The 15,333-nt window shown below is 47.6% G+C and overlaps 1 protein-coding gene and 1 non-coding gene across 2 annotated transcripts in view; one reads left to right on the plus strand and one right to left on the minus strand.

Annotated features, from left to right (window-relative positions):
* Positions 1-291: 291 nt before the first annotated feature.
* NOL9 (nucleolar protein 9) overlaps positions 292-15,333 on the plus strand; it is a 28,986-nt gene continuing 13,944 nt past the window's right edge. Inside the window, exons 1-6 of the mRNA XM_054441415.2 lie at positions 292-746; positions 4,185-4,404; positions 5,098-5,225; positions 9,721-9,856; positions 9,979-10,075; positions 12,223-12,320. Of these exons, the coding sequence (XP_054297390.1) occupies positions 351-746; positions 4,185-4,404; positions 5,098-5,225; positions 9,721-9,856; positions 9,979-10,075; positions 12,223-12,320 (1,075 nt within the window). The 5' untranslated portion in view covers positions 292-350. The remainder of the gene's footprint in view (positions 747-4,184; positions 4,405-5,097; positions 5,226-9,720; positions 9,857-9,978; positions 10,076-12,222; positions 12,321-15,333) is intronic.
* LOC129023460 (U6 spliceosomal RNA) lies at positions 13,178-13,288 on the minus strand. Its single transcript, XR_008496809.1, has one exon. It is a non-coding gene; the product is annotated as a U6 spliceosomal RNA (small nuclear RNA).

The raw sequence follows: 15,333 nt of genomic DNA on the forward strand, positions 1-15,333 counted from the left end.
CCGAAGGTATGCAAATAGACATGTTTTGTTTAAACTGCCAATCCTAAAGCTTTTTCTGCAGGAGAAAAAAAAAATCCCGGTGTTTTTCCGGAGAGGTGGCCCATGGCTGGTCGCGAGGTTTCTGGCTTTCTCTCTCCGGCCGGCTGGGGTGGGGAATTTGCATAATGTAAATGGAGTCCTCAGTGGAGCCCCTCGACCAGTCCGGCTGGACCTTCCTAGTGTGCTTCCGGAGGTTGCCGGCAGAGGGCGCCGGCGGCTCCGAGGCCGCTCCTTTCCGCAGCTGGTCGGGCAGCGGGGCGGACCGACGGGATATCGCGAGATTCTCGCGCGGTAGGCCCCGAGGATCCAGCATGGCGGACTCGGGGCTAGTGCTAAAGCGGGGTTCCTGCCGTTCCACTTGGCTGCGGGCCCGCAAGGCCCGGCCCCAGCTCATCCGCAGCCGCCGGCCCCGCCGCCGGCTCGGGACCCTGCGCTGGTGCGGTCGGCGGCGCCTACGGCGGCGGTTACTGCAAGCCCAGGCGGCCGGCGTGGACTGGAGGGAGGGAGCCCGCCAGGTGTCGCGCGCGGCGGCGGCCCGGAGACCCAACACCGCGACCCCCAGCCCGATCCCTAGCCCGACCCCGGCCTCCGAACCCGAATCCGAACTCGAACTCGAATCCGCCTCGAGTTGCCGCCGGCCTCTCCTCATCCCACCGGTGCGGCCAGTGGGCCCCGGCCGCGCGTTGCTGCTGCTGCCGGTCGAGCAGGTAGGTGGGGGGCGCCGGTAGTAGTCCCCGAGGGCAGGGAGGGCTGGAGAGGCAGCCCCGGGAGAGCTGCAGGGTAGGAGAGGACCGTGGTCCCCCGGGCCTGTTCTCTGGCTGCCAGTCGGATTCAAGGCCATCCTCTTGATGGTGGCAACTAGGCTCCCCTGAGCAACAGGGTAACAGGTACCCTGCTAAGGGGTCCCTAGGCCTTACGAGCTAAAGGGACTTTATTTTGTTTTGTTTTCTTTCTTTTTCTTTTCTTTTTTTTTTTTTTTTTTTTGAGACCGTCTCACTCTGTGCCCCAGGCTGGAGTGCAGTGGCACAGTCTCGGCTCACTGCAACCTCCGCATCACGGGTTGAAGCGATTCCCCTGCCTCATCCTCCCGAGTAGTTGGGACTACAGGCGCGTGCCACCTCGCCTGGCTATATTTTTTGTATTTTTAGTAGGAATGGGGTTTCGCCATGTTAGCCAGGTTAGTCTCGATCTCCTGACCTTGTGATCCACCCGCCTCGGCCTCCCAAAGTGCTGGGATTACAGGTGTGAACCACTGCATCTGGAACCCTGAAAGGGATTTTAATAGCTTAAAAAAAAAAAAAAAAAAAAAAGATTGCAATTACTGAGAGCTCAGAAATTCCACGATTTAAGGGTTCCAAGTGTTTTAGGCTTTGAACCCATTTAAACATCCGGCTCTCCTACGGAGTAGTTATCCCTCTCTAAGTGTTTACAGACGAAGAGACTGAGGTTGGGTAACTTACACAGTAGAGGGAGAGCTAGGAGTCGAACTCAGGGGGCCTGATTCTTAACATGGACGCCATTCCTGGAGATTCCCTGTCTAATGCAGGAGGGAAGACAAAACCCAGGAAGTTCTGGAAGAGACTTGGCAAGCTGTGGGTCTTTAAAAGGACAGAGTGGTAGAGTCTGTCTGAACCAGGAGCACAGAGCCGAGTTCACGGTCACCATGCTCTCTCTGTAGCTGCCATGGGGTATGATCTTAGGTTAAAAATATAAAGTATGGGCCAGGAGCGGTGGCTCACGCCTGTAATCCCGGCACTTTGGGAAGCCGAAGCTGGCAGATCACCTGAGGTCAGGAGTTTGAGACCAGCCTGACCAACATGGTGAAACCTCATCTCTACTAAAAATACAAAAATTAGCTGGACATGGTGGCACACGCCTGTAGTCCCAGCTACTCAGGAGGCTGAGGCAAGAAAATTGCTTGAACCCGGGAGCTGGAGGTTGCAGTGAGCCAAGATCACGCCATTGCACTCCAGCCTGGGCGACAGAGTGAGACTCCGTCTCGAAAGAAAGGAAGGAGGGAGGGAGGGAGGGGAAAAGAAAGAAAGGAAAAGGAAAAGAGAGAGCTGGGCACAGTGGCTCACGCCTGTAATCCCAGCACTTTTGGAGGCCTAGGTGGGCGGATTACCGGAAGTCAGGAGTTTGAGACCAGCCTGGCCAAAATGGTGAAACCCCGTCTCTACTAAAAAATAGAAAAATTAGCCGGGCATGGTGGTATGAGCCTGTAATCCCAGCCACTCGGGAGACTGAGGCATGAGAATCACTTGAACCTGGGAGACGGAGTTTGCAGTGAGCCAGGATTGCGCCACTGTGCTCCAGCCTGGGCAACAGAACAAGACTCTGTCTCAAAAAAAAAAAATAAAGTATGTTATGGTCACCCAATACAATGTGATCTGTTACTTAGAAATCAGCTGCCTTTTTAAATTATTTTATTTTATTTCATTTTTCTTCAACTTTTAAGTTCCGGGGTACATATGCAGGATGTGCAGGTTTATTACGTAGTTAAATGGGTGCCTTGGTGGTTTGCTGCACAGATCAACACATCACCTACGTATGAAGCCCAGCATCCATTCTTCCTAATGCCCTTTCCCAGACCCCCACAGGCTCCAGTGTATGTTGTTACCCACCATGTATCCATGTGTTCTCATGGTTCAAATCCCACTGGTAAGTGAGAACATGCCATATTTTGATTTTCTTTTTTTTTTTTTTTTTTTTTTTTGAGATGGAGTCTCTCGCTCTGTTGCCCAGGCTGGAGTGCAGTGGCGCAATCTGGGCTCACTGCAAGCTCCGCCTCCCAGGTTCACGCCATTCTCCTGCCTCAGCCTCCCGAGTAGCTGGGACTACAGGTGCCTGCCACCACACCTGGCTAATTTTTTTGTATTTTTTTTTTAGTAGAGACGGAGTTTCACCGTGTTAGCCTGGATGGTCTTGATCTCCTGACCTTGTGATCCACCTGCCTCGGTCTCCCAAAGTTCTGGGATTACAAGCGTGAGCCACCACACCCGGCCGATATTTCATTTTCTGTAGCTGAATTAGTTTGCTGAAGATAACGGCTTCCAGCTCCATCCATGTCCCTGCAAAGGACATGATCTCATCCCTTTTTATGGCTGCAGCCTTTTAAATTTTTTAATTTTATTTAATTTTTATTTATTTATTTATTTATTTTTGGGACAGTATCACTGTCGCTCAGGCTGCAGTGTACTGGCATGATCTCAGCTCACTACAGCCTTTGCCTCTGGGTTCAAGCGATTCTCATGCCTCAGCCTCTGGAGTGGCTGGGATTAGAGGCACATGCCCAGTTAATTTTTGTAATTTTAGTAGAGAGGTGGTGGTGGGGGTGGGGGTGGGGTGCAGGAGGGTTTGCCATGTTGTCCAGGCTGGTCTCAAACTCCTGGCCTCACTCAAGTGATCCCCCACCTCCTCCCAGAGTTCCGGGATTACTGGCGTGAGCCACCGTGCCTGTCCCAATGTTTATTTTTGATGGAGTGGAGCGGTGTAATTATGGTTCACTGCAGCCTCTACCTCCGAGACTCAAGCAGTCTACCCACCTCAGCCTCCCAAGTAGCTAGGACCACAGAGGCATGCCACTGCACCCTGCTAATTTTTAAATGTTTTGTAAGGAGAAGTCTCACTCTGTTGCCCAGGCTGATCTTGAACTTCTGGGCTCAAGTGATCCTCCTGCCTCAGCTTCCCAAAGTGTTGGGATCACAAGTGTGAGCCACTGTGCCTGGCCTTACCTGCCTTTTGATGTGTGAATAGCAAGTTAAGATTTTAGAATTTGGCCAGGTGCGGTGACCCACACCTGTAATCCCAGCACTTTGGGAGGCCGAGGTGGGCGGATCACCTGAGGTCGGGAGTTCGAGACCAGCCTGACCAACATGGAGAAACCCTGTCTCTACTAAAAATACAAAATTAGCCGGGCGTGGTGGCACATGCCTGTAATCCCAGCTACTCTGGAGGCTGAGACAGGAGAATCGCTTGAACCTGGGAGGCGGACGTTGTGGTGAGCCGAGATTGCACCATTGCACTCCAGCCTGGGCAACAAGAGCGAAACTCCATCTCAAAAAAAAAAAAAAGATTTTAAAATGTTTCAGTCATTAGTGACACGATCTATAATGTTTGTTCTTTCTGTTTTCTCTCCCTGCTAGGGTTTTACTTTTAGTGGGATCTGTCGTGTGACTTGCCTCTATGGCCAGGTGCAGGTATTTGGTTTTACCATCAGCCAAGGCCAGCCTGCCCAAGACATCTTCTCCGTGTATACCCACTCTTCCTTGAGTATCCATGCACTTCATTACTCACTGCCTGAGAAAAGCAAGAAGGAACTGAAAAGGGAAGCCCGGAATTTGCTGAAATCTCATCTTAACCTTGGTAATGAAAAGAAATGGGTAATTTACTGAGGGCCTACTATAATAAGGCTAATTAATAATTTTTAGGGCCAGGCGCGGTGGCTCATGCCTGTAATCCCAGCACTTTGAGAGGCCGAGGCCGGCGGATCACGAGGTCAGGAGATTGAGACCATCCTGGCTAACACGGTGAAACCCTGTCTCTACTAAAAATGCAAAAAATTAGCCGGGCGTGGTGGCGGGCGCCTGTAGTCCCAGCTACTCGGGAGGCTGAGACAGGAGAATGGCGTGAACCCGGGAGGTGGAGCTTGCAGTGAGCCGAGATCACGCCACTGCACTCCAGCCTGGGCAACAGAGCAAGACTCCGTCTCAAAAAAAATTATTTTAGATGCTTACTATGGTCTAGACAGTGTGCTAAGGACGTTGCTGTATCTATATAAACCCTTACAAGGGTCCTGAGAGTGAAAGTACTATTGTTATCACCATTTTACTGACAAGAAAAACTGTTCACGGCCACAAAATTATTCTGTGGCAAACCTTGATTGACTTCTCCTCCCAGGTGTGTTCTTAGTATGCAGTATGGCCCACTGCAAAAGGCTCTCAACCATAATTCCTACTCTCCTAAAGTTTATAGTTTAGCCAAGGAGATGGCAGTCCTAAAGGGCGTGGAATGTAATGAAGTTACTGCTTCTAAGGTGGTTTATTTTTCTCTTTACAGATGACAGGCGTTGGTCGATGCAGAATTTTTCTCCTCAGTGTTCCATTGTGTTGCTAGAACATCTGAAAACTGCCACTGTAAACTTCATAACCAGCTATCCGGGTTCATCCTACATTTTTGTGCAAGAGGTAGAACCCGTTTTCATTCAGTTTTGCTAATTACTTGCACCAAAACAGTGATATCAAATGACTATGTAGGATGTTGTCTTGGAAGAACAGTTGGTCTATCTAGTGCTCTCAGTCCTACAGAATGTAATACGTGTATACAGAAACTATTATAGAAAGGTATATCATGAAAAATGTTCATCCTCCCCTCCTTAGTTTCATACCTGAGCCACCATTTTATATCATAGCTGGTTAAGTGCTTTTTGGGTTTTTATTAACACCATGCTCCAGCCCTGCTTTTTTGGTTGGTTGGTTGGTTGGTTGGTTGGTTGGTTTTTTCGAGACAGAGTCTCACTCTGTCACTCAGGCTGGGACAGAGTCTCACTCTGTCACTCAGGCTGGAGTGCAGTGGTGCGACCTCAACCTCACTGCAACCCCGCCTCCCGGGGTCAAGCAATTCTCCTGCCTCAGCCTCCAGAGTAGCTGGGATTACAGGCCCCTGCCACCATGCCCGGCTAATTTTTGTTTTTTTGTTTTTTGTTTTGAGATGGAGTGTCTCTCTGTTGCCAGGCTGGAGTGCAGTGGTGCAATCTCGGCTCACTGCACGCTCTGCCTCCTGGGTTCAAGTGATTCTTCTGCCTCAGCCTCCCAAGTAGCTAGGACCACAGGTGCATGCCACCATGCCCAGCTAATTTTTTTGTTTTTAGTACAGATGGGGTTTCACCATGTTGGCCAGGTTGGTCTTGAACTCCTGACCTCAGGTGATCCGCCCACCTCTGCCTCCCAAAGTGCTGGGATTACGGGTGTGAGCCACCATGCCTGGGCTTTTTTGGGGTTTTTAATGGTTGTCTTTATATTTCAGTTTATTAATTTGAGATAATATAAATTGTCTCTAAATTATGAATGAGTAGTTTAAATGTACTTATATTTTATCTCTTTCCTTACCTCTAATTTTTAACGAGACTTAATTTTTATTACTCAAAAAGGCTTCATTTTTTATTTAGCTTTCTGTCTGTGTGCTTGTGCCTTCAACACTTTTACAATGATGTTCTCCTCCTCGAGAAGGAAAGCACGCTTGATCCTGTCCTGAACACGTTTAGCACGCATGGAACCACCATAGGCTCTGCTGACATGTTTTTTGTTTTGGACAATCTCTTAAGAACTTTAGGTCTTGGCGGGGCGTGGTGGCTCACGCCTGTAATCCCAGCACTTTGGGAAGCTGAGGTGGGCAGATCACTTCAGGTCAGGAGTTCAAGACCAGACCGGCCAACATGGTCAAATGCCATCTCTACTAAAAATACAAAAAATTAGGCGGGCGTGGGGCACGTACTTGTAATCCCAGTTACTCCAGAGGTGAGGTGGGAGAATCGCTGGAACCTGGGAGGCAGAGGTTGCAGTGAGCTGAGATTGCGCCACTGCACACTCCAGCCTGGGAGACAGTGAGAATCCGTTTCCAAAAAAAAAATAAAAAGAACTTTAGGTTTCATGGCACGGACCCCTCAAAGCCTGCCTGGGCCACGCCAATGCAAATTTTGGTGTTTTCCCAACCTTCTTGGTACAGAGACAAACAATTTTATTACCAGGGGTTCAGGACAGCATAGTTTTGTTGGAGGCTGTATTGTAGAAAGCCTATGACGATGTATTGTAGGAAGCCTATGACGGTGTATTGTAGGAAGCCTATGACGGTGTATTGTAGGAAGCCTATGACGGTGTATTGTAGGAAGCCTATGACGGTGTATTGTAGGAAGCCTATGATGATGTAGGAAAGCCTGTGACGATGTGTCAAATGCTGGACCATTCTCACTTTGTGTAGACAACGTCCCTAGAAGAGAGCTTTTATTTTTATTTTTGAGATAAAGTCTCTGTTGCACAGGCTGTAGTGCAGAGGCAAGATCTCAGCTCACTGCAGCTTCAACCTTTCTGGGCTCAGGTGACCCTCCCACCGGAGCCTCTCAGTAGCTGGGATTACAGGTACACGCCATGACTCCCGGCTAATTTTTGTAGTTTTTGTAGAGATAGGATTTTGCCATGTTGCCCAGGCTGGTCACGAACTCTTGGACTCAAGCAATCCACCTGCCTCCAAAAGTGCTGAGATTACAGGTGTGAGCCACCGTGTCTGGCCTCACCTCTAAATTTTTGCTGACTGTATTATTCATTTCCTTAAGTTCTTTTTTTTTTTTTTTCCGTTTCCTTAAGTTGTATTACTATAATTGTCTCCCATGGGCCAGTAGGTGGAGTCTAATCTCCAGGATTGGCAGACAGACTGGATATGTGAGGGGTGAGGAAGAATCAAGGAATCACACCAGGTTTTTGGCTTACCGACTGAGGTGCATGTAGTTGCCATTAACTGGGATGGGGTCACTGCAGGAGGAGTGGGTTTCCATTTGTTAACCTTGAGATGCCTGGTAGACATCAGCTGGACATGTCAAGTGGGCAGTTGAATATGTGAGCCTGGAGTTCAGGGAAGAGTTTGGAGTGTAAATGTGGGAGCCTTCAGCAGAGAGGATACCCAGGCCACCAGATGCAATCATAATGCTGATGGAGTTGAATAGACAGAAACAAGATGGTTCCAGCTCTGAGCCCTGGGGCACTCCAAGAAGAGGTCCAGGCGAAGATGAGGGAGCAGCAGATAGTCATCGGTTTTGGTGGAAAACCCAGTGTGTGATGTCCTGTAGGTCAGGAGGTCTTTAAACAAGAGTTAACTGAACAGCAGTGGTGAAAGCTGCTGGTGGTCAGGTGAGACCTGAGAAAGCGCTGGCTGTAGAGGCCGGGAAGTAGCCTGATTGGAATGGGGTCAAGAGCCTGGGTAGAGAGGGACTCACGGGCTTAGCAGTAAAGTATTTTGCTTTGGTAGAAGTTGGCTGTAAAGGGAAGAAAAGAAATGAAGCACTAGTTGCAGGGGTAAGTATGATCAGGAGAGTTTTGTAATTTTGTTAAGATGGATGAAAAAAACATGCTGGAACATGGCAGATGGGAATGATCCAGAGGAGCGGGGAGGTAACCATGCAGCAGAGAGAGGAGAGGCTGCTGGAACTATGTAAGTTGGCTACCAGGGACGGGTCCGGTTCCGGCATCATGTGGCCTTAGGAGCACAGCCAGGTCATTCATAGTGGCTGGAGGAAGTCCCTAGGAGAGGGCCAGAGGAAGTAGAAGTTGTCCTCTGATTATTTCCTGCTGCAGTGGGAAGTGGAACCAAGGTCGTCACTGTGTGGGAAGCAGATAGATAAGAGGTGGGTGGGGGGAATTTGAAGTGAAAGGAGAGAGGAAATGAGAGCAGGACAGCAAACGGACTGTTGTGATTGCCTTTTAGTCTTCTGCAGAGTCCAGTAGCTGGACCAGGACTGCAGAGGAGATGGAATTGCCTGTTCTCAAGCCTTGGTTACTGAAAGTGAATGTTCCAGATGCTATGGGGCAGCCACATTTTTTCATTTATTTTCAGCTTTATCTTTTTTTTTCTGGGACTTCACCACCACTGTTCATATTTCTTACGCTCCTTCTTGGATACTTCCCTCCCTATCCCACCCTCTGGATGCGTCAGTAGATTCTGGAGTTGTTTTTTCACATAAGGGAGATAGTAAACTTGGTTATCTAATTTTATTAGATGTTCTTGTTTTGCCCTCAGTGATTGATAATTGCACACAGTGTAGAATGGTTGGTTCAACAGACTTTTTTCTCAAATTGTTGAAGGCCTTTTTCTGTTGTTTTCTAGGATCCAGCATTGCCGATAGGAAGCCTCACACTAGGCTGCTTCTCTTTTTTTTTTTTTTGAGACACAGACACAGTCTCGCTCTGTCGCCCAGGCTGCAGTGCAGTGCCACAGTCTTGACTCACTGCAACCTCCAGCTCCTGAGTTCAAGCGATTCTTGTGCTTCAGCCTCCCAAGTAGCTGGGATTACAGGCGTGCACCACTGTGCCCAGCCTGCTTCACATTTCTTTATGGTATCTTTATTCTCAGTGTTGATGAATTGCAAGAGGATGTGCTCATGGGCGGGGCCCTTCCTTCATCCTCTTTGGTGAGCTGGTTCCAACTGAGCCTTACCTGCCTCAGCAGGGGCCTGCTCTTCTTTCCTTGGGTTGCTTTCCCAGTCCTTCTGGACTTCACAGACCTGTCTTCTCCCTCCTTTCAACTCTGTTTGCATATGTTCTGTCCATGTGTTTTTGCTTTATGTTTTCAGAGGTTGCCTTGACTTGATTCTACATCACTCACCTGGTCTAGAGCCAGGGCCTCCTGCTGAATGTTTCCTGTGCAGTCATGTCTTACCAGGCATTTTCTTTTTCTCTGGAGTCTCCTGCGGAGGCAATGGCAGCTCAGGAGAAAGCAGAAACTGAAAATAGACGTGGATAACTTCAGGAATAGAGTTGGCAACACTTGTTGATGGATTGGATTTTGGGGCAGGAGACAAAGGGAGGAAACAATTTATCTTCTCTAGCTCACAACTGTGTGAGGCTTGATTAATTTTAGCACTGAAGAAAAAAAATGTGCATTTTTTCACCTTAAAGTTTAAATTGTTGATTTCAGAGTCCAACTCCCCAGATTAAACCTGAATATTTAGCCTTGAGGTCTGTTGGCATCAGAAGAGAGAAAAAAAGGAAAGGCCTTCAGTTAACTGAGAGTACCCTTTCAGCCCTGGAAGAGTTAGTCAATGTTTCCTGTGGTGAGTAATACACATTGATCACCCTGAATGTCTGTCCACCAAACCCCCAGAGGATTATTAGTCATAATTCGAGTCCAAGGAAGACGGCTAATTCTAGCGATCAATGTTTGTTTCCCCTTCAGAAGAAGTAGATGGCTGCCCTGTCATTCTAGTTTGTGGATCCCAGGATGTTGGAAAGTCAACATTTAATAGATACCTGATTAACCAGTTGTTAAATAGGTAAGAGTGCTTTTCTTATGGCTTTGACACATTGCTAGGTTTTTGTCATGAAGTGGGATTTTTGATTTGGAGGGAGTGCTTCTTGGCTTCTAGCTAGAGATTACATACAGGTCTAAAGCTGCCCAGCTGAAGCATCTGGTCCTCACTGCCGTCTGCTTTGCAGTATGTGACAATGCTCTAGCGTGGGCTGACTTTGCCTTACCTACAGGCAGACTTCCAAGAGGAGACACTTGGTCTCGGAGTCTGTATTTATAAGTTCTGGGGTGTGTGTGTGTGTGTGTGTGGGTGTGGGTGTGTGTGTGTGTGTGTGTGTGTGTGTGTGTGTGTTTTCAGACAGGGTCTCCCTCAGGCTGGAGTGCAGTGGCCTCAACCTCCTGAGCAGCTGAGACTACAGCCATGGGCCACCATGCCTGGCTAATTTTTTTATTTTATTTTTTATTTTTGTAGAGATGAGGTCTTGCTATGTTGCCCAGTCTGCTCTCAAACTCCTGGGAATTTTCTTTTAATTTTTTTTTTTGAGACCGTGTCTGACTGTGTTGCCCAGCAAAAAGTGTAGTGGCACAAACACGGTTTGCTGCAGCCTTGATGTCCTGGGTTCAAGCAGTCCTCCCACTTCAGCCTCCCAAGTAGCAGGGACCACAGTAGTGCATCACCACACCTGGCTAGTTGTTTGTTTTTGAGACAGAGTTTCGCTCACCCAGGCTGGAGTGCAATGGCGTGTTCTCTGCTCACTGGAACCTCCGCCTCCCAGGTTCAAGTAATTCTCCTACCTCAGCCTCCCGAGTAGCTGGGATTACAGGTGTGCACCGCCACACCCGGCTAATTTTTGTATTTTTAGTAGAGACAAGGTTCCACCATGTTGGTTAGGCTGGTCTCGAAATCCTGACCTCAGGTTATCTGCCCGCCTTAGTCTCCCAAAGTGCTAGGATTACAGGCGTGAGCCACCATGCCCGGCCTCTGGCTAGTTTTTTTGTTTGTTTGTTTTGCTTTTGTAGACAGAGGATCTTGCCATGTTGCCCTGGCTGGTCTTGAACTCCTGGGCTCAAGGAGTTCTCCTACCTTGGCCTCCCAAAGTGCTGGGATTGCAGATATAAGCCACCATGCCAGATCTGAAATTTTACCTTGAAAACAGCAACAGAGGTGGGTTATGGTGGCTTGCATCTGCAGTCGCAGCACTTTGGGAGGCCAAAGTGGGAGGCTGGCTTGAGCCAAGGAGTTCGAGTCTACAGTGAGCTATGTCACACCACTGCACTCCAGCCTGGGCAACAGAGTGACACTGTGTCTCAAAATAAATAAATAAATAAATAAATAAAGCCTGGGCGCAGTGGCTCATGCCTGTAATCCCAAGCCTTTGGGAGGCTGAGGCAGGCAGATTACGAGGTCAGGAGATCGAGACCATCCTGGCTAATACTGTGAAACCCCGTCTCTACTAAAAATAGAAAAAATTAGCCAGGCATGGTGGCACATGCCTGTAATCCCAGCTACTTGGGAGGCTGAGGCAGGAGAATTGCTCAAGCCCAGGAGATGGAGGTTATAGTGAGCCGACATCGCACCACTGCACTCCAACCTGGGCAACAGAGTGAGACTCCGTTTAAAAAAAAAAAAAAAATTCAGCCGGGCGCAGTGACTCATGCCTATAATCCCAGCACTTTGGGGGACCGAGGTGGGCGGATCACGAGGTCAGGAGATCAAGACCATCCTGGCTAACATGGTGAAACTCCATCCCTACTAAAAATACAGAAATTAGCCGGGCGTGGTGGCGGGTGCCTGTAGTCCCAGCTACTTGGGAGGCTGAGGCAGGAGAATGGCGTGAACCCGGGAGGCGGAGCTTGCAATGAGCCGAGATTGCACACTGCACCCCAGCCTGGGTGACAGAGTGAGACTCCATTGCAAAAAAATATATACATATATATATCTGAAAGCGTAAGTTGTCTCCATGTTACAAATGGACATTGTGACCACACCTGCACTGCATTTCTCTGGACTCGTTTTTAAACAGCGATTGTCATCTTGAGGCTTCACTTCTAAAGTGCTGTGTGGTGGATTATGCCTGTGTGTCACATGAAATCTTTACTGTCTGATTATCCTTTCTACCGAGTAAAGCTAGTTAGGATTTTCTTTCTTTTTTCTTTTTTAAAAATTTGCAGTCTTCCCTGCGTTGACTATTTGGAATGTGATCTGGGACAGACAGAATTTACCCCTCCTGGTTGCATTTCTTTGCTTAATATTACAGAACCAGTTCTGGGTATGTATTACATATTTCTCGAATGTCTTGGTTTTATGAAATTCATATGCGATGATGCTTACAAAAACTCAGAAATAGAAGAGTATAAAATATTAAAAGTGAACATGCGCCTACCAAACTCATGGTCTTTCCATAACTTGTTCCTCTAACCTCCAAAAAACAAACTATGGTGCTTTCTCATTTTAGGAAATGGAACTGCTACTCATTTTGTTTTATGAAATTAGTTGGGTGTGGTGGCAAAAATTATTTTGTTCTATGTAAATTAGAAACACATGTTTCCCTAATTTCAACATCTTATGTACAACTATCTAGACCAAGAAATTAATACTGAATCAATACTGTTAATCAGGCCGCCTGTGGTGGTTCACACTTGTAATCCCAGCACTTTGGGGGGCTGAGGCTGGTGGATCACCTGAGGTAGGGAGTTTGAGACAAGCCTGGCCAACATGGGGAAACCCCGTCTCTACTACAAATACAAAAATTAGCTGGACATGGTGTGCACGCCTGTAGTCCCAGCTACTCGGGAGGCTGAAGCAGGAGAATTGCTTGACCAGGAGACGGAAGTTGCAATGAGCTGAGGTGAAGCCACTGACTCCAGCCTGGGCGACAGAGCAAGTCTCCGTCTCAAAACCCAAAAAAACAAAAATTAGCTGGGTTTGGTGGCACGTGCCTATAGTCCCAGCTACTTGGGAGGCCGAGGCAGGAGTATTGTATGAACCCAGGGGTGGAGGTTGCAGTGAGCCAAGATCATGCTACTGCACTCCAACCTGGGCAACAGAGCGAGATTCTATCTCAAAAAAAAAAAAAAAAAGCTGTTAACCAGTCTATAGATGTTATTGAAAATTCACCAGTTATCCACAATTCTACATCACTTTAAAAAAATAATATGTTATCCTTGTGCAGAGCCCATTGCCAGTCTTCTCTGTATCATTCCAGTTTTTTAGTGTATGTGCTGCTGGAGTAAGTACCACCTTGCTTGCTTTTTTTTTTTTTTTTTTTAAGATGGAGTCTTGCTCTGTCACCTAGGCAGGCTGGAGTGCAGTGGCGTGATCCGTGCTCACTGTAACCTCCGCCTCCTGAGTTCGAGCTATTCTGCGTCAGCCTCCTGAGTAGCTGTGACTGCAGGCACGTGCCACCATGCCCAGCTAATTTTTGTATTTTTAGTAGAGACAGGGTTTCATCATGTTGGCCAGGCTGGTCTCGAACTCCTACCTCAGGTCATCCACTCACCTCTGACTCCCAAGTGCTGGGATTGTAGGCATGAGCCACTGTGCCTGGCCACAACTTGTTTTGTTGTGTTTGCAACATGGTGAGACTCTGTCTCTACAAAAAATTTAAAAATTAGTCGGGTGTGGTTTTTTGTCATCCCAAAATGAAAACTATACTCATTAAAGAATAACTCTCGGCTGGGCTTGGTGGCTCATGCCTGTAATCCCAGCACTTTGGGAGGCCAAGGCAGATGGATCACGAGGTCAGTAGATCGAGACCATCCTGGCTAACATGGTGAAACCCTGTCTCTACTAAAAATACAAAAAATTAGCCGGGCGTAGTGGCGGGCGCCTGTAGTCCCAGCTGCTCAGGAGGCTGAGGCAGGAGAATGGCATGAACTCAGGAGGCGGAGCTTGCAGTGAGCTGAGATCTCACCACTGCACTCCAGCCTGGGCGACAGAGCGAGATTCTGTCTCAAAAAAAATAAAAAATAACTCTCCTTGGGAGGCTGAGGCAGGAGAATCGCTTGAATCCGGGAGGCAGAGGTTGCGGTGAGCCAAGATCGCACCACTGCACTCCAGCCTGCGCAACAACAGCAAAACTCTGTCTCAAAAAAAAGAATAACTCCCTTAACTCTCTCTTGTCCTCCTCTTGTCCTCTTTCCTAGCCCCTAGAGACTTCACCTCTGTTCTACTTTTTGTCCCTATGAATTTGGCTATTCTTATGTAAGTGGAGTCATACAATACTTATCCTTTGTCTGGCTTATTTCACTCAGCATAGTATTGTCAAAATCCATCCATGTTGTAGCATGTATCAAAATTTAATTCCTGGCCAGATGCCATGGCTCACACCTGTAATCCCAGCACTTTGGGATGCCAAGGCGGGCAGATTGCTTGAGCCTGGGAGTTTGAGACCAAGGTAGCATGGTGAAACCCAGTCCCTATAAAAAAATACAAAAATTAGCTGGGCTTGGTGGTCCATGCCTATAGTCCCAGATATTTGGGAGTCTGAGGCAGGAGGATCACTTGAACCTGGAAGGTAGAGGCTGCAGTGAGCTGAAATTGCACCATTACACTCCAGCCTGGGTGACAGAGAGAGATTCTGCCTCAAAAAATAATAATAATAATTCTTTTTGATGGCTGAATGTTATTCAGTTGTATGTGTATATCACATTTAGTTTATCCATTCAGCTGTTGATGGACACTCGGGTTCTTTCCACATGTTGGCTTTCGTGAATAATCCTGCTATGAACATGGGTATTCAAATATCTCCTCCATATCCTGCTTTCAGTTCTTTCAGGTGTATACCGAGGAGTGGAATTGCTGGGTCTTATGGTAGTTCTGTGTTTCATGTTTTGAGAACTGCCAAACTGTTTTTCACAGTAGCTGCATTTTACATTCCCAACAGCAATGTACAAGAGTTCTGATTTCTCCGTATCCTCACCAATGCTTATTTTGATTATAGCTGTCTGAGTTTATGTGAAGTAATGTCTCATGTTGGTTTTTATTTACATTCCCTTAAATGACTAATGATGTTGAGCATGTGCTTATTGGCCATTTGTATATCTTCTTTGGAAAAATGTCTATTCCAGTCCTTGAATATTGCTTGTGTGTTTTTTTTTGTTCATTTGTTTCTGAGACAGAGTCTCGCTCTTTCGCCCAGGCTAAGGTGCAGTGGCGTGATCTTGGCTCACTACAGCCTCCACCTCCCGGGTTCAAGCAGTTCTCCTGCCTCAGCCTCCCAAGTAGCTGGAACTACACCACGCCTGGCTAATTTTTGTATTTTTAGTAGAGATAGGGTTTCA

The sequence above is a fragment of the Pongo pygmaeus genome, chromosome 1 (genome assembly GCF_028885625.2).
Source record: "Pongo pygmaeus isolate AG05252 chromosome 1, NHGRI_mPonPyg2-v2.0_pri, whole genome shotgun sequence".
NCBI lineage: Eukaryota > Metazoa > Chordata > Mammalia > Primates > Hominidae > Pongo > Pongo pygmaeus.